At 37.7% G+C, this 25,789-nt stretch overlaps 3 protein-coding genes and 1 pseudogene across 18 annotated transcripts in view; 3 read left to right on the forward strand and 1 right to left on the reverse strand.

Moving 5' to 3' along the window:
- GALK (Mevalonate/galactokinase family protein) overlaps positions 1-4,154 on the forward strand; it is a 35,016-nt gene extending 30,862 nt beyond the window's left edge. The window contains exons 12-13 of one of the 2 annotated variants that reach the window (XM_088977377.1): positions 3,432-3,573; positions 3,675-4,126. In XM_088977377.1, the coding sequence (XP_088833503.1) occupies positions 3,432-3,573; positions 3,675-3,785 (253 nt within the window). In that variant the 3' untranslated portion in view covers positions 3,786-4,126. Of the gene's footprint in view, positions 1-3,431; positions 3,574-3,674 lie in introns of both variants that reach the window. The other variant, XM_088977378.1, reaches the window with a different exon arrangement.
- Positions 4,155-10,915: 6,761 nt separating this feature from the next.
- On the forward strand, positions 10,916-16,263 carry LOC148867767 (uncharacterized). 11 transcript variants are annotated; one of them, XM_088977502.1, is made up of 6 exons: positions 10,949-11,026; positions 11,155-11,243; positions 11,470-11,638; positions 11,747-12,748; positions 15,714-15,846; positions 16,014-16,263. In XM_088977502.1, the coding sequence occupies exons 4-6, from the start codon at positions 12,202-12,204 to the stop codon at positions 16,072-16,074; spliced, it is 741 nt and encodes a 246-aa protein (XP_088833628.1). In that variant the 5' UTR covers positions 10,949-11,026; positions 11,155-11,243; positions 11,470-11,638; positions 11,747-12,201; the 3' UTR covers positions 16,075-16,263. The 11 variants fall into 11 exon arrangements, with proteins under 11 accessions (XP_088833627.1, XP_088833632.1, XP_088833631.1 ...); XM_088977498.1 differs by having other exon boundaries at positions 11,470-11,543; XM_088977500.1 differs by having other exon boundaries at positions 10,960-11,026; positions 11,151-11,243; positions 11,470-11,543.
- A 1,452-nt stretch (positions 16,264-17,715) lies between these two features.
- Positions 17,716-23,747, reverse strand: LOC148867768 (uncharacterized). 5 transcript variants are annotated; one of them, XR_016109765.1, is made up of 6 exons: positions 23,409-23,747; positions 23,168-23,316; positions 21,302-21,367; positions 20,401-20,457; positions 17,949-18,127; positions 17,716-17,836 (listed from the first exon to the last, which is right to left on the reverse strand). XR_016109765.1 is itself a non-coding variant. In XM_088977381.1 (5 exons), exons 1-4 carry the CDS (start codon positions 23,518-23,520, stop codon positions 20,446-20,448), a joined length of 339 nt encoding a protein of 112 aa, XP_088833507.1. In that variant the 5' UTR covers positions 23,521-23,747; the 3' UTR covers positions 17,716-18,127; positions 20,401-20,445. The 5 variants fall into 5 exon arrangements, 2 of the variants coding, with proteins under 2 accessions (XP_088833507.1, XP_088833506.1); XR_016109764.1 differs by having other exon boundaries at positions 17,716-18,127; positions 20,236-20,457; XM_088977381.1 differs by having other exon boundaries at positions 17,716-18,127.
- Positions 23,748-23,990: 243 nt separating this feature from the next.
- On the forward strand, positions 23,991-25,508 carry LOC148867769 (pentatricopeptide repeat-containing protein At5g66520 pseudogene; annotated as a pseudogene).
- Positions 25,509-25,789: the final 281 nt, after the last annotated feature.

A 25,789-nucleotide genomic window follows, 5' to 3' on the forward strand; every position in this document is an offset into this window, starting at 1 on the left:
TCCATGGTTGTTGGAATCCATGGAAGATAGATTGGCTGCCCATCATATTGTAGACTGAGAATGCATCTCTAAACTCAAACGTGACAAAGAAATATACAAAAGGGCATTGTAGATGAACGTAGAGGGTGTGGATTCAACCTTGCCTTGATTTGAAACTGCAAGGATCGACACTGGAGTTCAACTGTTCAAGAAGAGTTTCACAATCTAGCAAAGGAGGCAATAGATGGTCTGAGAATACATGGTATTTTTTACCATGGTCTCTCTATTTCCTTTCTCATTGGGGTTCAGCTGATTCGGTGTTACCCTTGCATCCCTAGTTAGTGTTTTTTTTTTTTTTTTTTTGATAGATACTTGTGTCCCTAGTTTTGGTGTTTCTCAAAATAAAAATGTGAAAATAGAATAATACTAGTATGTTCTGTGTTTCCCATCCTTTTCTCACAAACTAAACGGAGCCTAGGGTTATATGCCATTCATGAATGCCACCTTATCCATTATTTTTATTTATGTGAAACCTGTACATGATTCATATTTGTTTGCATACAGGCCAGTCTATCTTAAAATGTTTGAAGTTAATATTTCACATTGTCCTTTTGAGGACTGCAGTATAGGATATGGACGGCAAAGCCAGTTATACCATATTACTCTAATGATGCCCTACCTCTATTATCTTTTAACAATACCAAAATCCCAAACAGGCATATTATTGAGTACCTAAGTTGCGGGGGTGGATTATAGCCACCCCAATTTTTATTGGGCTTTCTCGGTTCTCGCATTGCATGGGCTTAGCCTCGCATGAGCAAATAGGAGGGACTTTGATGTGATCCCTAAAGACAAAGCCAGCTGCTTTTGCCAACTGTGCCATCAACACTTAACTACCCCTCGGGGGGCTTACACTATCTATGAATCTGCTGGGGTGGAGTCTAAATAGAAGATAAAGGCTAGGGGTGAGAAAATGGGTTGGTTCTACCTGGAACTGAATTGAACTGACCTTGAACTGATCCTACCCAATCTGTTACCGTGTAGGGTCCAATTCCAAATTCTTGGAACTGATCCCCACACAGGCTGATTCCAAGGTTTGGGATCTTACCCTACTTGAGGTCCCGAATTGATTTAGGGAGCTGACCTTGATTACCCTACTCAAGGTCCCAAACCACCAAGATCCTTAGGTTTTAGGAGATGCTCCCAACGCATAAGGTGAAATTTCTTTGACCCATCGAAGAAATGCTCATTTCCCCACCAAAAATTCTTACAAATAGAGTTTAGTTTCTTTTTTGTAGTTTAGGGAAGGAGGTAGGATTGCATGTGATAGATTGGAGAACTCTCTAGTGTTGATTTGATTGTAATGGTCCTTCCGGATTGAGAAAGTGACTTGGACTTCCATCCTGAAAGTTTTTTCTTCATCTTCTTAATGAGCATTTACCAACCATGTACATTTGAGTTACATTGGTCCACCAAGATACTTCTTATGAGACATCATCTTCACTCCAAGAATGTTAGTGATATGATGCCATATCCTTCTATGAGTATTCTTGCTTAAATGGATAGATGATTTTTGGTAGTTTATGGCTTGACCCAACCACTTACAAAAGGTGTTGAGCAGCTCCAGCATATGAGTAACTTTTGTCATAGAACACTTTCCAAACAAAAGATCGTTAGCAAACTGTAAGTGTTCTATTTTCATGCCTGATATACCAAACTTTATGCCATGCAGCTCATTATACTCCGGCTTTATATTGAGAATGTGTGAGAGCACTTCAGTACATAATATGAAGAGATAAGGAGAAAGAGGGCATTCTTGCCTCAAACCTTTTGTAGGAGCAAAAGATCTGCCCATGAACACCATTAAGTAAAATAGAGAATTTTGAAAATGAGAGCAAAATTGTTGATTAAAACAAGGGAAGTAAGCATCTGCATCAGGAAAGCTCACCTAATTCTGTCATATGCTTTAGAGGAATCCAACTTTAGAGAAAATAAGAAGTCTTTCTTTTCTGCTTGTTCATGGAGTGAAGGATCTTTTGAGTGATGCTTGTTTTTGTTACATGTCTCCCTGGTTTGAAGGCACTTGGAAAAGGGGAGAGGATAGATGGCAGAAGAGGCTTCAGTGTTTGAACAATTATCTTGGTGATAACTTTGTACTGCACATTGCTAAGGCCAATGGGTCTGTCTTTCCCGTGCTCAACAATACGACCTTTTGGAAGCAAACAAATATAGGTGCCATTAATATCTAATCTTTGTTGGGTCTCTAAAACAGTCTTGAACTAGAAAGGTGGCATCATTTCCCAAGATATGCCAATACTTAAGGAACACCAGTGCATGGTACCCATCTGGCCCGGGAGCTTTGAGGGCTGCAATGCTACATAGCCTCTTTGATTTCAGTGGTATCTGGAATCATACAGTCTGATGTTCACTTCATTAGTTATTTTAGGAGGCAAGCCACTAAAACCAGAGATGTCTAGAGAAGAGGAAGTAAACATATTATCAAAATAGTTGGATAGAGTGTCTCACTTATCTTTCTTCGAGATGATGTCCATTGTCGCTGAGAGTCCTTGAGCCAACGAACTGCATTTCTTCTCCTCCTGTTTGAAGCACAGATATGATAGAAACGAGTGTTTCTATCCCCTTCATGTAACAAATGGGCCTTGGCTCGGGCTTTCTAGTACAGCTCTTATTGCACAAGTACATTTTCTAGCTCACATCTCAAACTGGGTTCAGTTTCGATCATGTTGCCAGCATCATTCGAACTCTGCTACTTAGATAATCTCTCTTCTAGAGATCTGATATTGGGTTCAATACCACTGTAATCGGCTCCTGCACTTCTTTCTTGAAAGCTTAAGTTGTTTATAAGGGTGGGGAAAACTAGTTTATTTGAACCAGTGCACTTCAAATCTAGTGATGTGGGCAGCAGTAGCTTCATTGAAAATATGTAAAATAAGGGGGCAATGGTCACTTGCATAGTATGGTAAACGAATAACATTTGCAGTTGGGAAGATACTCGGCCAATCATGCGAAATCAGAACCTGATCAGTTCTCTTTTGAACAAGCTGGCCATACCCAAATCATTTAATCCACATGTATCTGTTATGGCATTGAATGCTGTTGTAGTGCTTTTAGAAGGTGATTACCTCCCGACTTCTCAACTCAAGTGTAGAAGCAATGCAAGTTAAATTGCCATGCAAACTCCATGGATTTGAAGCAGATGCCGCAAATTATACTTTACCTTCTCTCGAGAAGATATAAGGTGGGCAAAGGTCTAATGGTTTCCATTAATTGCTCCCTTCCCATGGGAAGTTTCCTGGGCAGCTGGGCCTCTGCTTAACTGTCCGTTCTTGTTGCCACGGATAATTTTTTAAGGAAAAATGACATAACAGAATCCCATATGCCTGAAGATAGTTATTCTGAATTCTGCTCTGTAACTTTTTCCTCGACTTTAGCTGCCCTGAGTTGGAAGAACTGGTAAAGATTTGCCGGGAAAATGGAGCACTTGGAGCAAGGCTTACAGGAGCTGGATGGGGTGGCTGTGCTGTTGCCTTGGTCAAGGAGAATATCGTCCCACAATTCATCCTCAATTTGAAGGTTAGTCTTGTGTTCTGTCCGACCAGATTTTCTTGTCTTCGTTAGGAAAAATTAACTTAAGCTACATGGTTTTTGATCTTCTTGGTGCTTATCTGTTTCAGGAATCATTTTATCGGTCAAGGATAGAAAGGGGGGTTATCAATAAGAACGATCTTGGCCTCTATGTTTTTGCTTCAAAGCCATCTAGTGGAGCTGCAATATTCAAGTTTTAGTTACACCAGTGTAAACATTGGTGGAAAGCTGTTTGGTCAGCTTTAATTAAGATGGATGATAATGTTATGTCCTTGTTCCCAGAAATAATCCTGCTTCTATCATGTTAGGGACATCTTTGCATAGTTTTCCTTATGAAGACAAAAGGTAAAAGGAAAAAAAAAAAACCTTCAATGTTAATATAGCTACCTTCCCCAATACTGCAGGCTGCGGCGTATTACAAACTATTGACATTGCAAAGATTAAGAGGAAGGCAATTTCAGGAGAATATTGGTATGTACCTTCGAAACACATGGATATGGCAGGAAAAGAATTAAGATAGGCACAAAGTTTAAAGCATCAATACATATTAGACTATGTGGTCTGAATCATCTGATACGGTCTTTTGGCATGGGTGGAAAGGCCCATTTATCAGTTCAGGCTGGCTTGTATTGGCTATTTATCAGTTATGTATTAGTGTGTAATTAGGTTTTACATGGCCATTATGGGCTGAAGGTCCATTAGATTCTATAGCCTAGCATGGCCGTGTTTGGCGGAGCTTCTCCAAATGGGGGTTTTCATTTTTGTGATTTTTATGCTGTTGAAGCCAAAAGCTAATAAAGAATCACTTGGTCAAAAAGTTTAAAACGGGTTTTTAAAATGTAAAAAGTCCATTTGAAAAAGCAGAGAAAACTCCCAAAGAAGCTATTTCAAAATAAAATGGGGGGAAATTTATGATGCGGAAAAGATATGGTGTGGAAAGAGTTTTGATCAATCAAAACGAACTTAAAATAAAACGTTCCACTAAATACTGGTCTGATTTGACCTAAATTCCACCATCTCCAAGAGGTTTCCTATTGTTTCCTGATGCATAAAGGGTCGTCTCTTAAGTTTTAGTGTCATTAATATATTTTTGATATTTTAATTTTTTCAATCATATTCACGTGTTTCCAAATCATATCCCAACATGTCTCTTTAGAATGCTCTTGAATATGACTACGTATGCTAGGGAAGGTAACATAAATGATAAAAATATAAGAAAATGCATATTGTAATCGTTTATTTGATAATTTCTTCAAGAAGATCAATAAGTTGCTAAAATTAAGAAAGCTCAACTTATGCAAAAATTTTAGAATGTATAGGAATGGTATATAATATAAGAATGTACAAAGATCAGCAAATGTAAACTAATAGAAATATCCTACACATAATAATTTATATTAATGCAGGAGCCAGGAATAAACATACCTTCAATTCCAAATCCTTATTAATTTGAATCCCTCCTTTATTAATCTATATGTTAATTCCATCACTAAAAAATTCTTTTTAAATTTTGAAAAAAAATCTATAATGCTGGAAAGGCTTTGACCAATCAAATCCCCATGTGAATTTTGTTGAAAGCACACCAGATTGGTTACCACTACCATGATGCCGGTTGATTAGTTACAAGTTTTTCTCATATCATGGCTTTCCGGCAACATAGTTGGAACCCTTAAATTTTAAATCCAATTTTTAAAATTTAAGTTTCAAATAATTTCAATTAATAACACAAATAATAATACGCCTTCCCGATTATGCCTCTTTATTCTGCATTGGTATTTTGAACCTCGCATTAGTACTTTGTTCATCCCTAAAATTCGACCACTTCATCATCACCGAAGGAACTTTTAGACATGGTTTTCAAAATTGGATTGGATCTAAAGGTTGGGCTGGAAAATTCAATCGGTTCCATTTTATCCAAAAATCATTTTTTGGCCAAAAACCGTTGTTCTGGTCAATGATTCGTCAATTCGGACAACGATTTTTGGACATTTCTAATTTTTTTTTGTTAGAATGAGCCATCCGCTCAAATCGGACAGTTGGACCATTCGACCTGGGAATCAGTCCCCAAAACAGTTCCCCGTCCATGTCTGATCCAGATTTAAAATCTTTGCGTTTGGATACTGAGTATCATTTTCTATCTACCATCAAGTACCAAGCTAGGAAATATTTTTGGAAGCATTGTGGGTGCAGAATTGATGGGAACATGCACAAATCTGAAGCGTGGAACCATCGACCGATGGAAGCTTGAAATCTCCTAGGGTTTGTTTTTTAAAGAGATTCTAGCTGATAAGGGCAACTTTTGGGCCCTATTATCTATAAAAATGATATTTTTAACATAATTTTTAGAATATGCTAACTTTTTTTTTTAAATATCAAATATGGGCAAAAACACTACTCATCTCCTTCTTCCTCCAGACCACTGAACAAATCTCCCCACCTCTCTCTCTCTCTCTCTCTCTCTCTCTCTTCTTCTTCTTCTTCTTCTTCACTGCATCTGAGATGTTCCAAACCTAGAGCATAACTGCTATGAGTTATTCTTCTGAAGCAGTTAGAAGAATGCATGAAACACTGTACCAGGTATACGAATCGACGGTTTAGTTCCAGCTAATAAGCTTGTTAGAGGTATCTAAAGCAGTTTTGAACGCCATTGAAACATGAAAATCAGGATTGGGAGAGATTTGTTCGGTGGTAAGGAGGAAGGGAATGAATAGTATTTCTGCCCCTATATGATATATTTTAAAAAAAAGTTAAACTATTTTAATAATTATGTTAAAAATATTATCCTTATTGATATTAAGGCCCAAAAGTTGCCCTTATCGAAAGCAATCATTTTTTCTAAACGACCTAGATGTAGAAATTAAAACACATTTAATGTGTAAAAGTATACCAACATTCATGGCTTACTTCAGATTCAGTTCACAACTAAAAAGGTTCACAACTAAATTTGCTTTTTTATTCTAAATGCTCCTATTTCCTTTTCCTTCTTTTTACCGTGAAGACAAGTAAATATATTTTACCCAAGAAAAAAAAAAACGTTCCATACTTCTATTCTAATGTTTTCCATGTTCATGTAAACAATTGACATGCCTTCACTCGTCAAACTTGATTACGTAGTGACCCATCTTACAACTAACCATCCATCAGGGTCCATCTCTAAAATATTCCATTTTAAAGAGTGAGAATGGGATAAGCCTGAGTCAGAATGGTGGGTTAGGCTCTTAAGGTCCGTTTGATTTATAGTTGAAATCGAATGGTCTATTGCCAGTCTGCTTGGTTTATAAAGAAATTGGAATGAGAATCGACCTTTCTTGCCACATTACGTCACAAAGAAAACCAGTTTTATTTTGCTCAAACATGTTGTGGGCCTTGTGGCGAGGAAGAAACTTTTCTGTTTTTTCTTCTTAAATTTCTAGTTTCAAACAATTCTTTATTTCTTCCTGGCCGGCTCGGGCTGGCTGCCTTCTTACGTTACTTCTATCGCTGCAATTGGGTGGCCTCAGGTTGGGAAAGGGGTGTCAATTGGACTGGATTTGGTCCAATCCGGTCCAGTCCAATGTGAGTCTATTACAAATGGATCTGGTCCAATCCAGTCCAATGAATATTTTGGACTGGTCCAGAGACTGTTCAATCTGTTCAAATTCTTGTTAATTTAGATTGGTTTCAATTCAAACCTGGTCCATTGACCCCTATGTTCTTATCTTCTATCAATGGACCAGATGTTGGCCCAATCCAATATAAATTCATTATGGATGGACCAGGTTCAATCCAATATGTCATATTGGTCCATTCAATCCGTCCAAATTCAATATGTCTTATTGGTTCATCCAATCCATCCAAATGGATTTTGATTTGGATGGAATCCAACCCAAAACTGGTCCATTGACACTCCTAGTTGGGATTTTGCTAAAATTTGAATAGGTCTCGTCAGCAAGCTGAGCCCTATGCAATGTAAATTCTTCAAGTTGGATACCTGATTTGCACCCTTAATTACCTCTTTCCCTCTTTTCTTTGTGCATTTAGTCGTAAGCGACTGGTTTGCAAACCAATGCCTCGCGAAAAAAACAGATAGCAGCATGTCTGAAATTCATGGGGTTAGCAGTGTTAATGGGCTGGTTTTGGGTTGGACCCCATTCAAATCAAAAATCAATTTGGATGGATTGGATTGACCAATAAGACATACTGAATTGGACTAATCCAGACTTAATGGTCCAAAGTATTTCTTGGATTGAATTGATCCTGGTCCATCCGTAATGGATTTATATTGGATTAGATCAGATTGAACCAATATCTGGTCCATTGATTGAAGATAAGAAAAGAGGTATCAATGGACCAAATTTGAATTGAAACCAATCTAAATTAAAATCAATTTGAATAAATTAGACGGTTTAGACATTAAATTAAACTACTCCAAAATGATTTAAAGTATTCATCAGGTTGAATTAAGCCTAATTCATTTGCAATAAATTCATATTGGGATGAATTGGACTGGACCAAATCCGGTCCAATTGACAACCCTACATGGGGGTATGAATGGTTTTGTCAAATATCACATTTCTATCTTCGATCTTCTGTATAGTCCTCTGCTTGGTTGCACATTAAATGAAGGGTTAAAACTCCTCTTCGCTTTTATTACTCAACATTTTCCTTACCCTGACCTTTATATACAATTATACCTCGAGAGAACCCATATCAAACACTTTTTATATTTATAAAATATATACATATCTTTCGTCAGGTCAATATCAGTCCCCGTTATGTTCCAATTTTATTTATTTATTAATGACAAAACAAATCTTGACTGACTGGTCTACTCTTCTAATAGATTTTCATATGAAAAGATTTATCTTTCTCCTCTATTTGATGTCCATTCATCTCACAATGCGGGTATCAGAAGTGTTGCCTATTTCAAGTTTCCAAAGTCACTGATACATCAAATAATGGGAGTTAGAGTTTGAAAAAAAAAACAAAAAAAAAAAAAGGAATTAGAGTTTTTTAATGGAATTAAATAATAATATTTATATTTATATATGGTCATGCATAACTAAATATTAATTATATGTGATATATGGCATTTGAACTTAAATTTTATCACTTCTATAGAAATTGAGTCAAGTATCCACTTTATATGATACTAGTAAACATGTACGTGCATATGCACGTGACAATATCTCTAAGACAAAACTATTTATAATTGATGGACAGTTTCTGAATAGTTATAAGTAGATAATTTCTAAATAGTTATAAGTAGACAATTTCTGAATAGTTATAAGTGGGCAGTTTCTAAAATGAGAGTAAATGACATATATGCCCTCTCTTATGCTCATTGTATGTTTAGACAAAAGATAGAAAACATCCAACGAAAATTCTAGAAAGAAAAGGCATTCGCTCTTTTATAGGTAGTATAGATAGATATGTGCTAAGCGTCAAATGGAAAAAAAAAAGACAAGGGTATAGATCTCAACATATATACCCTCGATACTCCATGCTCCATGCTCGAAAACATGTCTACAACTATAAACCATGTCATCAATAGTTCAATTTGAAAGAACAAATGGAGTTATTTTTGGAATTTTGATTCAAATGATGGAGTTAAATAGATGGACATCATTTTAATCTTACAAACCCGCTTAGTTCTTTTTAACATGAAATGTCTGAAAGGGTGTTTGTGGAGATAGTCAAAATTCAGGATAAGATTAAGAGAAAGTAAAACCCAATGTTTTAAAATGAGACCAGATTAAAAACTAGGGATGTTTAGACTGCACTCCATCGCAGAATTATGATTTAAACTGCAGACCTACAACAATTCAAAATTATAAATACCTCCACCTGTAACACCCATAACCACCCATGAATTGGCATCAATTCCGAGCTGGCACCTACCCCCAACTGTATGGTGGAGATAGGATTTTTGGGGTGGACTGAACAATAACAACCCCTAAAAACTATAATGCCCAACGGGTCCCATTTTACTGGTTAACCAAGCTGTTTGCCCATTTCAACTTGTAAAAAAACTGCTAGAACTATCATTTACCACCTATTCCTTGGTTTTTATGGTCCGACCGTCCGGTTGGGGCTTGAGTCTTAAAACACTGAGAAAAAACACCTTTCTTCTTATTTTCCATTTAAAGAAACTTTGTATATTTCTCAACCATTTGCAAATATAACTCATTTTGGTATTTAACACATTATTATCTTTTCAAGGAAAACACTAGTTGAAAAGTAAAAGCAATGGATTAATGGCCACCATTTATGAGTTGGAAAACTGTTTTCAGAATTCAGATGGAATCATGATTCATGGAACAGGGCTAGACCTGGCAATTGGATTTGGTTGTCAATTGTTAGACCCTAATCCTAAATGTTAGGGTTAGGATTGATCCATGGGTCAATTTGGGTTGTCCTTAAAAATAATTATAATTTAAAAATATAAAGAAAAAATACATGAAAAATGCCAAAATTAAAGGAATTAACATTAAAATTTCAAATAGAAAATAAAAAGTTTGAACATTTAACAAAAAGTAAATGATAAAGAGTAAAGACTAAATAGAAAATATTAAAAAGTGAGAACTTCTAACAATACAATTCAGTTTTTTTTTTTTTTTTCTTTTCTCGAGGTAGATCGGATTAGATCATTTTTAAATTCAAAAAGTTAAATATAAAAACCCTAATCCTGTTTTTTCGAGTTGAGTTGGATCGGGTTCGCGGGTTACTCAACTTTTTGCCATGTTTAGGTCTAAAAAGGGCTCAGAGGAAAAGGATGGATCACACAAGAGTCTCGTTGGATTGCACCGTTGACACCAACCAAAGGTCCAAAATCATGGCCCACTTCCAAAGATATCAGCTAGATTTATTCGAATCAACCGATCTCTTTGAATCAACGGTGAGTCCATCACGTTAACGTAATCATATCCAAGACGAGGCCCCACAGATTGGTTGGTGAGACTTGGAATAGCGTACAATAATTGGTGCTCGGGTCCATCAAACTTTATGCTGCCTCAACGAAATGGGCCTCCACGCACATACTCTGGATTCAATATCTTGGGCGGGCCAGGCTGGAAATCAATTGCCCAGGTCCATCACGAGCATTGTTTCTTGATCTGCAATCGTGACTGTGCAGGCCGGGGCCAACGTGGACACCCCGGACCAACCGAGTCAACTCAATTGAACTTGTCTTGTCTCAGACAGTTTACAGAAGAAAAATATCTTAACGTGGCGTCACTGGATTCAGAAAAGCATCGTGGATCGATGGTGGGACCCCCAACATACCAGATCTTGTCCATTTGTAATTAGACACGTGTTGTGTAAAAGATAGACGGTGACCAACTGCTCTAACAGGCAATGTAGTATAATTATGGGATGGAAATGGAATAGACTGAAGAATCGATGGCCGGAGGCAGGGGGTTGGTGGGACCTATGAGAACCCTCCACCGACGAACTTTCAGAGGTTCTCCTCTTTAAAACTCGATTATTTCCCGATTTCTTTTTTCTTCTCTTTCACCTTGTACGTTTTCTCCTTCTCTTTTTTAATTTGCTAAGATTTTTTCTTTTCTTTGCAATTTCCATTTGAGGAAGAGAGGTGTAGATGTAAAATTCTAGAAGTTTTCTCAGAGGCTTCGACACCTTGTGCATCTCTCTCTCTCTCTCTCGTGCGCTTGCTCTCGGTGAGTACATTTATTTAATTTTGGGTGGGATCTCGAGCTCTCGTTTTCGAAGGATCTAGGGTTTCTTCGTTTCTCTTTTTTCTCAAAGGTGCTCCGTTTCTTACCATGTAGATGTAGCTTTTGGGGGGATTGTCTGGGTTCTATTTCAGTATTTCACAGTCGTTGATACACGTTAGGGTTGGAGTTTCCATCAGTTGTAGTTTGACATTTTTTCTTGCATTTTTAGGTTCTTTTTTATTTTTTTCGTTTCTGCCGGCCCGGTGATCGTTTGGTTATTGTTTGAAAGAGCTGCATTTTGAGGTGCACGACTTTGTCAAGCTTCCTTTTTCCTCTGGTTTTTTATTGGTGTGTCTGATACTGCATTTCGAGCTAGAGTTCGCTTATTTCGCGGATTTGTAGGTGGACTTGCTGCGTGCAGCAAGTAAAGGCTTCTTTTTGTTTAATTATTTTTGTTTTTTAACGATGGGTTATTTGACTTTTTTGCTCTTTTTCTATAAATGCAGATATTTCTTTCCAAACGCTTGGATTAGAAGAAAGTAGACTGGATTTGGTTAAAAATCAGTTGTATTGGTTCTTTCTGTGTCCCAAGGCTTAAAGTCGAAGCAGCTATCTTTTGTACAGGAGGGAAGAAACGGATTGCAATTTTTTTTTTTTTTTGGTCCAGTAATTTGCTTGTAGATAATCTTCCATTTCAGTGTTCAAGGGAAGCTTGGTGATCAAACTATAGAGGTTTTCTCTGGCTTTGCTTAGGGATGGAATTTGATAAGATTTTTAGTTTATGAAGATCGAGAACCCCTGGGATCATACTTCTATCAAAGCGCAACTGCTGAGTAATTAGGAATCGCGTTAATGGGTTGACTGGAGACATCTGGGTTTTAGCATTTTTGTGCTGGGTTGCTTGTATTCATGATTCAGAGAGTGGGAGAAGAGCAAGAATAGAATAGATTGGGTCCATGTGATGGATAATATGGCCTTCAGAGATAAAGACCTTGCTGTTGATCTAGAATGTGGTGGTACTACCAGCGAGGAAGAAGGAAGTAAAGAACCTGTTTCAAGCACCGGACAAACAAAGAATTTGTTGGGTAAGGTTTGGAATGGGTTTGTCAATTTCGATGGTTCGGTTAAAGGTGAAGATGGCATTAGTTCGTGGCAAGCATCAAATTCTGGGGAGTTTTCTATTGATAATCTGGAGTTGGTGACAGACAAGAAGTCCGGAGGAGAAGAAGCTGTCGAACTTTTAGAGAAGAACGTGATGAAGGAAAAACGCAAAAAAACAAGCTCTAAAAAGCCTCCTAAGCCACCACGACCACCCAGAGGTCCATCTTTGGATGCGGCTGATTTGAAATTGGTTAAAGAGATCTCTGAGCTTGCTATGTTGAAAAGGGCGAGAGTTGAACGGATGAAGGCTTTGAAGAGGATGAAAGCAACTAAAGCTTCATCATCAAATAGCAATTTGTATGCCATGATTATTACTATTCTCTTCTGCCTTGTAATTCTTTTTCAAGGTAATATCTCCTTTAGAATTTGAGTGGATTCTTTATGTCTTCAGTTTTTCTTCTTTTGTTGATTTAGCTAGGGATTGAGTTATGACCTGTTACTGTAATTTAGCATGTCAATAATTTAGCTTTGTTTCATTTCTTTTTCTATTTCTTGGTAGTTAATGCAAATATAGTAGTTAACCTGTACGAAGTGTTCACACTTAAATTATTAATTTCCTTAATGGTTCAAAGTCAATTATTATTAACGCATTTTATTTTAACAGTTTAATTAATCATTGCTGCTGCTAGAATGGTGTCACTGTTGCTACATTTCAACCGGTGTACATGCTCATCAGTATTGTTATGTTGACTTGAACTCTCTGACTATGTTATAATGAACAAGTTTCACCTGCCAGATGGTTATTCTTTGTCTATATTGGGTCCTAGCGCATAAATTCCTAGGTAAATGTTTATAATGAACAGTTTAATTAACCATTATTGCTGCTAAGATGGTATCACTGTTGCTACATTTCAACTGGTGTACATGTTCATGAGCATTTGTATGTTGACTTCAACTCTCTGACCATGTTATAATGAACAAGTTTCACCTACCAGATGGTTATTCTTTGTCTATATTGGGTCCTAGCCCATAAATTCCTAGGTAAACGTTTATAATGAACAGTTTAATTAACCATTATTGCTGCTAGAATGATGTCACTGTTGCTACATTTCAACTGGTGTACATGTTCATGAGTTTTGTATGTTGACTTGAACTCTCTGACCATGTTATAATGAACAAGTTTCACCTACCAGATGGTTATTCTTTGTCTATATTGGGTCCTAGCCCCTAAATTCCTAGGTAAATGTTTCTAATGAACAGTTTAGTTAACCATTGCTGCTGCTAGAAAGGTGTCACTGTTGCTACATTTCAACTGGTGTACATATTTGTGAGTACTTTTATGTTGACTTGAACCTGCTGACCATGTTATAATGAACAAGTTTCACCTGCTAATGGTTATTATTTGTCTATATTGGGTCCTAGCCCATAAATTCCTAGTAACTGTTTATTTTTTGTTGGATACTATGTAAACCCATGTGGGGATCGAAGCCCAAATTTGCAGTTAAGAACTTGTGGTATTATCATTTTTATACAACATTCATCATCATTACAGATACTTGGATGCTATCAGTTTCCTTTATGGGATGCTTGATTCACTGGAAGCAAGAAATTCATGTTTTCTGTGTCAGAAGATCAGTTATTAATAGGTACTTAGGTAGATTATTAACTCAGTTTTGTATCTAAAAAAGCTTTTGTCATAATTTGAACATTCTATCTTCCAACATTTTTAATGGGAGTGCTTTTGTGTTGGTAAGAGTTGGTGTCATTCATTACACGCTTATACAGCTGCTCTTTGAGTGGAATTTTGAGACTTGACTGCTGTGAAATGAAACTCAACTTGGTATCCCTTGTTCCTGGAACTTGGTTTGATACTTTGTGATCCAAATATGTGTTTGAGCTCTTTACTCAGATACAATCTTTTATTGCCATTTGACTATATAATTAATAACTGGTAAGTTGTTATAATTTGTGTGCTAGTACGATGAGTACACAATTTAAAATGTTATAATGTCTACATGTATTCGGCTTTCAGGTTTCCTGGGTTCTCGTGTGTGAATTCAAGTCATTTTCATGCCCAAATAGCATTCAATAGACCCTTGCACAGCTTCTTCTTCTCCCAATATACTGTCATGGTTATTTGTTTAACTAAGGTAGCTGTGTTGAGCGTTGACTATGAATTCTTGATTCTAAAATTGTTTGGGGATGTTGAATTTTAAAAAGGTTCAAAGTAGGAGGAAAGGTAGCAATGCCATGATGCTAAGATACTTCAATGTGAATTGACATGTACAAATACTGATGCTATATAATGGATGGCCATTTCTAGAATACAATTATTCTGTTGCTAATTGGGTGTTATATGATTAACACTTTTTTAACTTTTATTTGTCAACATGTGCAAGCATTAATTGTATAGGATATTGTTTTGTTGAGATCTAACTTGAACCTTAATACACATGGTGAATTTTTCAAATCCCATAATTTATGTTGTGTTGATTTGTAACTTACTTATCTATAAGGAGTCTTTTTTCTTTTATCAATATTTCTTTTGGTCAGTAAATCATTCTTTGATGTTGCATTGAAGTTGCCGGTTGGATGTAAGAGGGGTATATTCTCCAATGTGCAATTGTTCACCATCTTCTGAATTATTTTTCCCTCATGTTGATCAGAAACTTGATTTCAGGTTTCTAAATTTATTTCCTGTGTTCCATAGTCTTTCATTTGGTGCTTTGTGCTAAATCAAACCGATGCTTTATTTCAAGAGACCAAGGCTTGGAGAGATATATATTTCTAGAATTGGCAGTATTACAGTCTTATTTACAGGGAAATCTCAGCTTGTCTTTCTGTTGTAGGAAATGTCTTGCATTTATGTCACGGTTGGCACCAATGAACATGTTATTATATTTTTGGTAAAAAGGGGGCATTGGCCCATTGCTTGTTGCTATTGGTAAAAATCCAGGCCCGGCAAGCTATCAGGTTTGGTTCTGAGAGTGGTCCCTTTTGAAAAATGCCGGAGGTTAGGGCTGCACCTGTCCACCGGTCCACCCTACCCAAGACCTCCCCGGATGATGGGGGCTGGCATTGAGTGATAAAACTTTTATATAGTTGCCAATAACGAAAATTTAACTGTTATTTCCTGTCATTGTCTTGAATGCACCAAGTGAAACATGATTAGCTGAGATTTGCAACCACTCTAGAGCATGATCTACCTCCTTATGCTTAGAGCTGAAACTTGGTCTTTCTCCATGCATCTAGAGATGTTTCAATTCAAGTGTCACAATAGGCTTTAACAAGTCATCAGGATCATGTTTATTGGACTAGTTTGAACCACAAATATAATTCATTTTCAGTTAATCAATGATGTTTGCTTCATAGGGATATGTTCTAGGAGTAGTTCAAGTGTGAGCTTCAACGGATCTCCTGAATCATCTGTAGGATTGATTTCAGTTCAGTATTACAAGAATATTTCGGCAAGCGGTGCTAACGGATCTGTTTCTGCGTCGCCTATGTACGTTACACCCTTCTTTTGTGTCTTTTCTCTTTTCACTGATAATATGTTAACGGGGTGGTTGACTTTTGTTTTTTGTTCAATTTAAGCATTGATGACGAGATTATCTGGTGTCATTGCCATAAGATATGGTTCTCATATTTTGTACCTTTAAAATCTTGTTGCAGTCTAGTAGAACAGGTCTCTGGGTTGAGCTCCGAGGAAGGAGTGATCAGGGTTGCGGGGTGAAACGGTTTGTCATATTAAATGCCCTTCACATGAGCAGGTGTCTGAGAGGACTGAGGTGGGGTTGGCCAGTTTCGGGATCCTTATAGATCGATGTCTCTTGATAGACTGCTCATTTTGGTGATTTCGGTCTGTAAATACGTGTTGAGAAAATCTTCTTCTCATTTTTTGCTCGCAAAACCTTTTACTAAATAAGCTGTCTAAAGTCTAAACAAAATGTAAGCCCTTGCCCTAATTATCAGTATTTCGTATTCCAGTGACCTTGAAAACCGATATGTATGATGCATCTATCATACGATATGTATTGCTTCAAAGTATCAATACTTGCCGTATCATAAGATGTCATATGTATTGGTTTCTTATGTTGCGAAACTCTGAATACCAGCAATTAGGGACAGGTGGCAATTTTAAATAACAATAATAGGTCAATATTATAGGGAGCTTAAATTGCTTAATGGGCAATCACCAAGATTGTGTTAAATATTGGTTGTCACCAAAGGCTTTGATTCATCGAAGCAATATTTGATACCATTGGTGTTGCTTCATGAAATTTCAAATTTAGTGTTTTTATTATAAATGTCATCATCTAATCAAATACGTATTTTCTGTGGAATTGGTTATCTGTACGTTCCCGACATGGGGTCAACATAATGTTTCTCAAGACAACCCCCTAAAGATTGATATATATCAGCCTCTGCGAAATTTTGAACCTTGCAAGAAACAAGTAAAAAACAAACCTTGTTCTCGTTGATATGCCAAATTTAATAGGTCAAATAAATGCATTCATGATTATTTTGTCCGTTTTCCTCGATGGAATTCTTTTAATGTACATGTACTTGTGAAAGTTGGAGAGGATACATGCAACTTTTGGTAATTTTGACACCCCTATAGTACAATGGGGTTTTTGGATTTTACACCACAATGAATTATGGATGCTTTCAACTTTTCAGTATGAGCATATTGACGCTTGGAAGTTGGAACCATCAAGTCTCGGCCTAGTCTACCACTTAAGTCTCAATCCAGTCTGGTTTAACATGGATTTTATACTTGGATACATGTTTTTTTTCAACTTTCATGTATATCCAAAACACCTGGGATTTCCAATACACTGAATATGGCAATATGAACAACCACACCGTAATGAACAAAAAACCATGCGGGGGGTAACATAAGGTTCTAGACCAAGATTTAAAATATTAATACGCGTATCAGCCTGTAATCAAAGTTCGTTACACTTTTTTTTTTTTCGAAACTGGTTCAAAGGGGTCAATTTAAGGCTGATCTATCCCGGTATCACCTGAACCAAGCCAATATGGGGTGTATCGTACCAATATTTTCAACCCTGTTCCAGACAATGTAAACGGGGAAAAACAGACGAGTTCCGTCTTGTCCTATTTCCTGATCAATCATCACGATGCTCTAATATTAATCATGAATAGAACCATCTTTTGACCTGGCCTTGTTCCCACGGCCCACGGGTTACGAAAGAAGGATGAACACCTACTTTTAAAAAACCTTTTTAAAAAGATGGGCTAATAACATAGTATTGTTAGAAAAGTTGACGGTATTGCCTTTAAAAAACGGGCTACAAGATGTCTGTGTCAAATTAGAGCATATAATTCCATGCCGCCTCACCTTGTATCATGAAAACTGAAACCTCGGCAATGTAATATTATAATATGGAACAGGAACAGAGCGAGCGCTACATCACCATTATACCAAAGGTCCATCCATTATGAACTTGCTCTTGTTTCTAATTCTCAACCTAAATTTGTGATTAATAAATAAATAAATAAATAATCACTGATCAAGACTATGTTTGAAATTCAATGGGACATGAAAAGTAGGATGATCAAAGATGGGTTACGGTCAACCACCTCTTTTTCTGCAGATGCCCTAATGCGAAACCATAACGATTCTGTCATCCTCTGTCGAACCACACAAACAATGCCAAGGTTCTCCATGGTTTGGTTGCTCAAGAAGATTTCACAGGTTCTGCTCGAGGCCTCCATAGTCCCAACCTATACTTGTGGGTGTATTTCAAGATCAACTTCCTCTGCATCACCAAGATTCTAGTTATTCTCATGACCTTTAAGTTATCAAAAGGAGCTATCATTGCTATTACAATCATAATTTCACATAATTTCAAAGAAAAGGGCAAGAAAATTTGACTACTGATATTTATAACAACAACAAAAAAGAAAAGAAAAAGTAAACATGAATGCAAATATCTAGTTTAGATAGCAAGACTTGCACCATCTTCAGGAGTGAAAGCCGACATAAGAAATTTAGAAGAGAACACACCCACTTAGCCACTCATTATAACAAGAACAGAATGTACCAAAGGTAACATGAGAAATTCTACGAGGGGCATGCCTGTGGTTTGCCCATGGTGATCATCTAAAAGCACGTGTACCTCATCAAGCCAACATAAGAAATTTAGAAGAGAACACACCCACTTGGCCACTCCTCATTATAACAAGAACAGAATGTACCAAAGGTAACATGAGAAATTCTACGAGGGGCATGCCTGTGGTTTGCCCATGGTGATCTAAAAGCACGTGCACTTCACCAAGCAAGGGTCATTGCTTGGTGCAATGAAAAAAATCTTGGGCTGACAAGACCAACATTCTTGAGGGCAGCCACTTGGTGCCAAAGATAAAATAAATAAAAGGCCAAAGGTTGGATTCATATCCAGTCTACCCTGACCAAGATCCCAGATTGAGCCAAAATAAGCAAATGAGGTTTCTGATTTGTGTGGCCAAAATAACATGGGGTTGAACATGTATGCCATAGACCAAGACAAATTACTTTCTACTTACCATAAGTTTGGGGTGTAGAAGGTCAGGACTCAGAGAATTGGCAAATTTTGCCAACCAAGAAAGTTTGGATAAGAAGAAAAGTTTCATAATATCCACCCAGTGTTACTTTGTACAATAGCACAAGTGCCAAGTGTTTAGGTGACCACGTGTCTGGCACATCCACCTCTAGAACTGACAATGCAGGGATATAGCCATAAATAAATAATAAACTACATAAATAATGTGAAAAGGGAGAAAGCAGAGAAATGACTAATTGTTTTGGCCTCGCCAATGCTTTAAAATAATGGAAATGCAACTGCTTTTCTCTCCAGGTGGTGGGTTAGGAGTTCAATTATCTTGGTCAAACAGGTCAACCCCATGATGTCATAAATCAAATAATAAAACTATAAATAAAGATAAATGCAGAAAAACAAATAAATTTTACAGGGAAAATTATGCATGTCTCTAATATTATATGTTCATCATATTAAACAGAAACAAGTATGAAAAATGAGAATTATAGTTAAACAGCAAAAAAAAAAAAGCAGAAAAATGTCAGAAGAATTAATGTCTAAACTGTGACTCACTGACAAGGTCGAATTGTTCTTGGTTCAGTGGTTAAATCAGTCTGTTGACTGAGTTAACAAATTATTGCAAGTAAATGGTTCAGGGGCTAACTGGGTCAACCAGTTCAACTGACCAGCTCAACCATGGGTTGAAAACATTGGGCCTCCCTAGTGTTACATGGATGTGGATGCAAGAATTGGAATCTGTTGCATATTCAGAAGTTTGACTTGGTAAGAAGAAAAAACAACTGACTTGTGGACATGTTCATAGAAGGTATAAACTATTAAAATAGTCCCTGGTTGTGCAATGACTAGTCAGCACCTAGACGCTGACTAGTCAATCACAAAATGATACCCTAATAAGAGATATTGATTCAATCTCATATATAAGTTAATAAAAATTGAATGAAAGTTACCTTTTTCTTCAAAAAAAATATGATATAGAACATTTAGTTTGCAATATTTGATTAGAAAATATAGAAAATGGAATATTGGATAGGTTAGCAAGGGAGTTATGTCTTTCATAGAAATAATGCAACCTTTACCTTTTGGCCGCCCTCTGTCTATAGCAACATTTTACCAGCATACCACTGATTAGAAGAAAACTTAAAAGAACTTGTCCATCATTTTCTTTTATTATATGTCTTATTTCTACTTATATACATTTAACCAATCATGTACAATCACACATGAGACAAAAGCATATATAATACTATTTTAAATAATAATTTATATAAAAATAACTTCATGTTTGACTAGATCAAATCAGTCAGCTAGTCAATCTAGTCAATGCTTACTTGTCCCAGACAACTGCATCATGAGTATCAACTGATAAGTTAATGGAGTGATCAGTATGGCCCTCAACTGACTAGTACATTGACTAGTGAATGACCAGATCAAGCAACACTTTGATAACACTGCAACAAAGTTAAAGCAAACTCGGAATATCAAAGTGCTTGCACCTTATAGGGTGTCTTCCTTCTCATGAAATCTTCCAATGCCTTCGCTTATCTTACATGCTTGCAGACAATATGAACGCATGAGACAAAAGCATATATAATACTATTTTAAATAATAATTTATATAAAAATAACTTCATGTTTGACTAGATCAAATCAGTCAGCTAGTCAATCTAGTCAATGCTTACTTGTCCCAGACAACTGCATCATGAGTATCAACTGATAAGTTAATGGAGTGGTCAGTATGGCCCTCAACTGACTAGTACATTGACTAGTGAATGACCAGATCAAGCAACACTTTGATAACACTGCAACAAAGTTAAAGCAAACTCGGAATATCAAAGTGCTTGCACCTTATAGGGTGTCTTCCTTCTCATGAAATCTTCCAATGCCTTCGCTTATCTTAAAAGTGGAGCACCATTAGAATGTTATAAGAAGAGTTGTGGCAGCTGCCAAGTGTTGACAAGACTGGACCAAATAGTCTTTAGGTGTCCTGGTAACACTGCTTTCTACCACACTATCCTCAGTCATGGTTTCCAAGTTTATGCTAGGGGTAGGGTCTATGCTCCAAAACAGAATGGTCTGGGAAAGGCAGGATTTTGCATCACAGACTCAAGTAGTAGTAGTATTATGACTTGATTATACCACAAAGGATCCTATCCAATGATCAGATCACATTTGGAGCAGTTAGAATTAGGATTGTTAAAGGTTTCCACCCCTAAAAAGAAATCAATAAACAAAATAAATTTTAAGTCATGGATAAATAAACACACATAAAGACTACAGTTCAAAGTTTTGATGCATCAGAGATTCAGAATGGCATTCCAACCACCAAGCTGACTTCTGGCCCAGACGTCTGTTACAAGCCTACACTACACAATCTAGTTAGTGAGTCTCAAAATACCATGACCATGCTCCAACACCTGGGATCTTTGCAACAAACTTGCTCCAGACCCGGACTCCCACTACCCTATAAGATAATTAACAAGGAACAAGGTCACAATTACATATTTGCAACCCCTTCTGGTGGTAAAAATGACTAGTTTTTCAATAAGTTGAATCATGTCAAAGCCTCTACATTTGCATACTAAGTGGTAGTTTACCAGCTTTCCAACACCAAGATTTTGATGCAAAAAATGAGCAGTGGACATGCATGATCCATTAAACAAGATTATCCCCAGCACTAATCTGACAAGCTCTAAGTACTAGCAAATAAGAAAGAGCTCAGAAGGCTGTGAAACATAAACTGGGGAGTTAACAATAAAGAAGAGTGTCCTGATCACAAATATATAAAGATGTTGATAACATGCTTGAAGAAATATGTGGATGCAAACAAACAGCTTAGGCGCCTGGTCCCTTAGACAACCTGCAAGGGAGATTATGCAACTAACAAGGGAGCTTGAAGTCAGGTTTCAATGGAGTAGGAGATCAGCCACTGCAATGGTTGATATTTTAGCAAAGCAAGGAGTTAGTAGGCAGAACCTTTTTTGGGCCTGTTTGTAATCTGTGGAGGGGTTACCTTGTTTTTTGGAGGTGACAGTTGTACTAAGTTTCTTAAAGAATTAATGAAAGTTACTGTTTCCAATAAAAAAAAACATGCTTGAAGAAATATGCATCTTAAGGGATGATACCATGACCTCTCATATGTATACTGTTAATCCATGTAGCATATAACATGGTATTATATCCATTATAGAAGGTGCTCATTGATCAATCGAGCTGTCAAAAACTCAAAATAGAACAGACTGATCCATTCAAGTTGCCATTTGGCCAGCTCAGTGTCTCTTCTAGTTTTTCACAACATCAAGAACAATTTGTTAGCTGTGAAATATAAATTTATTGTACCCAAGTGTAACATCTACTGGAGCACCGAGAGTTTGTAGATTATTTCAGCAATAGGTTTAGGAATGGCAATGGGGTGGGGCCCCATCTCTGTCCCTACGAAAACCCCTATCCCCATCCCTGTCCCCACTGGCGGGACAAGGTTATCCCATCCCTATCTCCACGGGAATCCCCACTCCCCCTGATTATTTATGATATCAATCATTTTGTTTTTGTTTTCTATTTCATTTGAAAAATTAAAAAAGAAAGTAGTTAAAACTTACAATCATATTAAACAAGATCCAAACATATTCAAACATATTCAACCATATATAAGTGGAGATCCCCGCGGGGCAGGGATCGGGGGCAAAGGGGATGAAATTTCCCCATCCCCGCCCCATTCCCGGGGGCTGGGGGTCCCACGGAATCGGAGAAATGGGGAAAATTGCCATCCCCAAATGGGTTTTACTTGCAAACAGATCTCTGGATACAAGCATACGGAGAACCTAATAGTGGCAACAATCTTACCAATTCTATTCCACGAGCGACAGAAAAATCCGTGGGTGTTTAAAAAGCCAATGTTGTAGGGTACACTCAGATACAAGGGAACAAAAACCCTCTACAAGTGGTACAATACTACCACGCCATTAGTTTCGCTCCAAAGGGACGAATCCCTAGAAGGATTTTCTTCATTCAAAGCCTGAGGCTGTTTTCTGTAATGAGATAGAATGGTGGACACTGGATCATATGCTCTTTTCATATGACCTCTCCCAGTGACAGTTTTATCAACTACCACCAGGAAAATTACAAATTCTTTCTCCTTTAGGATCAGTAGAAACTAAAATCAATAACTATTTTTCATGAGATATCATCCTTAACCCTATCAAATAATAAGTAAGCAAGGAAACCTGATTACGGAAGTAGGATGGAAATGGAGACTTGTTCTTACGTGCTTGCACGGGATGCCTAGTTTCTTGAGCTTGAGAGTGCGGGTGACGAGCAGCTTCTGAAAGTCACCGATCTCCGCTTCAAGCTTCGGTACGTGGGTTTCTACTCCTCTCCCTACCCCGTTCAGGAACTCTGGAATCCCAACCTTAACTAGAACCAAAAAACTAAAGACCATGAGATAGAGGCCTAAAACCCTAACCAGAAGCAGACAAAGAAAACACTAAACCCTAAAACTTACTTACCTAAGTATTGGTTGGATTTAGAGAAGAATCTTGGGAATCCAGGAACTAACCGTGGCACTGAGAACGTGTTTCTGTTCGATAGAATATGCTTCAAAACCATGGCCATGGCCATCGAGGCGAGCTCTAAGCGCACTCCCTTTTTTTACCTGGTTGTAGTCGTTTACACTTCCCGATTTCGAACTCGGAGCGTCTGATTTGGAGAGGGATGAAGAGTAAGGCCAAGACAGTAGACCGTAGACAGTCAGAATTTGGGCAGACTCCTCATCATAAGAGTTGCACTTAAATATAAATTTCTGAAAGTTTAGGTATTAAAATGATGCATTTGAAAGTTCAGGCCCCAAAGAACAAGGTACCTATCCGAAATTTAAGTTAAAACTTTGAAACTAGCGTCGTGATCAGACGGCCTTGATCAAGTCATTTTCTTAGAAGAAATAGACTGATCAGACGGTCACAATCCAATCAAAGCCGTTCTATGGAACTAAACTAACAGAGTAACAGATTCAACTGTCAAGTTGTGTCAACTCAAAACCGAGAACGAGAAGACAATCAGAGCAGAGCAGCGTTTAGTCCAAAGCCCAAAATATGCAAGAAGCCAAGCATTTTCACGCTCACATAATAATCGCCGGACTGCAACAGCAAGAGCTTTACCTTAGAAAGCTTATAACCTTCTTCGCCATCTCTAATCCTTCCTCTCTCAGCTATGCTCGCCTTGTATTCTCTAACATTGAAACCCCATCAACTTTCGTCTACAACACCATGATCAGAGCTTATGCCACGAGCTCAGACCCATCTCAAGCCTTACACCTTTACAACCAAATGCGCAGACAAGGCACTCAGCCTGACAGATACACCTTCCCTTTCTTGCTCAAAGCTTGTTCCGTTCTTTCGGATCTCCATAAAGGCCAGGAGACCCACTGCCATGTGATCAAACAGGGATTCCTTTCCGATATTTTTGTCCGGAACTCGTTGATTCATCTCTACGGATCAAATTCAAAGATCAAGATTGCTCATCGAATTTTCGATGAAATGCCTCATCGTGATATCGCCACTTGGACTACTTTGGTTGCTTGTTATGCTAATTTTGCCTCCATCGAATTAGCACGTAAGCTCTTTGATAGAATGCCTGAAAGAAGTAATGTTTCTTTTAGTGCCATGATCGCTGGCTACGTTCGTCATGGATGGTTTAAGGAAGCATTGCAATTATTTCGCAGGATGCAAATAGAAGGACTGGTGCCAAACAATTCTACCCTCTCCAGTGTCCTCTGTGCCTGTGCAAATCTCGGGGCTTTGGATTTGGGTAGATGGATTCATTCCTTTATATGCGAGAGGGAAGGTGACAAATTTGATTGTCGAATTACTACTGCTCTTATAGATATGTATTTCAAGTGTGGGAGCATAAAAGACGCGCTCCAAGTCTTTGCTGGGGCCAAGAAGAAATTCGTAGGTGAATGGACGGCTATGATATCTGGGATGGCCATGCATGGATTTGGTCAGACATCAATCGAATTGTTTGAAGACATGGTCAGTTCAGGTATTAAACCAAATGCAGTCACATTTGTTGCACTTCTCTCTGGATGTACCCATGCCGGACTGGTGGATGAAGGTTTGAGGTATTTTCAGAGAATGACCGCTGAGTTTGGGATTGAGCCCACGATTGAACATTTTGGTTGTGTGGTTGATCTTCTTGGCCGTGCTGGACTGATTGGTCAAGCAATCCAATTTATAAGAGATATGCCAGTAGAGGCTAATGCTGCAATTTGGGGTGCTCTTCTGAATGCATGCAAGGTGCACAAGAATGTTGATGTTGGTGAATTAGCAGCAAGATGGTTAATAAATGAAGAACCATGGAATGGAGCCATTTATTTATCTTTGTTGAGCTTGTACAGGGAGGCAGAGAGATGGGATGATGTTGAGAACGTAAAGAGAGAGATGAAGGAGGTTGGTTGTAAAAAGAGCCCTGGTTGTAGCTTGATTGAGGTGAGTGGTGATTGTCATGAGTTTGTGGCTGGGGACAAGTCACACCCTTGTGTGTTACAAGTGTGTTTGAACTTGAGTCAATTGGTCATGGAAGTGAAGGAACATAAGTATCTCCTTGGATGAACTGGCTTTCTGGAACTTTGCTCTCCTTTCTTTATAAGTGTCTCACATATATGTGGGACTTGGATCCACTGGTCCCTCTGGCTTTTCTAGAGTTAAGGTGCAGGTCTATGGAAATAGATCGTCATTCAGCATATCAGCCACCAGCACCCTTACAGCTCTGCAATCAACACCAAATCCACCACTCCATTTCAACTTCAGAATGCAAGATCTTGTGCTGTGGGTCAATCTAAATATGCAGGCCCACAAACTACTTTTCTAAATATGCAGGCCCACAATCTAAA

Source organism: Nelumbo lutea, chromosome 3, assembly GCF_056320005.1.
Source record: "Nelumbo lutea isolate HS-2025 chromosome 3, American lotus-T2T, whole genome shotgun sequence".
Taxonomy (NCBI): Eukaryota; Viridiplantae; Streptophyta; class Magnoliopsida; order Proteales; family Nelumbonaceae; genus Nelumbo; species Nelumbo lutea.

What these genes read in the sequence shown, in the direction of transcription:
- LOC148867768 (XM_088977380.1), bottom strand. Translation starts at nt 23,520, where the DNA reads ATGGCCATGGCCATGGTTTTGAAGCATATTCTATCGAACAGAAACACG. An exon ending in TAAATCCAACCAATACTTAG is followed by an intron (nt 23,317 to 23,408) that starts GTAAGTAAGTTT and finishes TTTTGGTTCTAG; the next exon opens with TTAAGGTTGGGATTCCAGAG. An exon ending in TAGGCATCCCGTGCAAGCAC is followed by an intron (nt 18,128 to 23,167) that starts GTAAGAACAAGT and finishes TTGGTGATGCAG; the next exon opens with AGGAAGTTGATCTTGAAATA.
- LOC148867767 (XM_088977501.1), top strand. Translation starts at nt 12,202, where the DNA reads ATGGATAATATGGCCTTCAGAGATAAAGACCTTGCTGTTGATCTAGAA. An exon ending in CCTTGTAATTCTTTTTCAAG is followed by an intron (nt 12,749 to 15,713) that starts GTAATATCTCCT and finishes TTTGCTTCATAG; the next exon opens with GGATATGTTCTAGGAGTAGT. An exon ending in TCTGTTTCTGCGTCGCCTAT is followed by an intron (nt 15,847 to 16,013) that starts GTACGTTACACC and finishes ATCTTGTTGCAG; the next exon opens with TCTAGTAGAACAGGTCTCTG.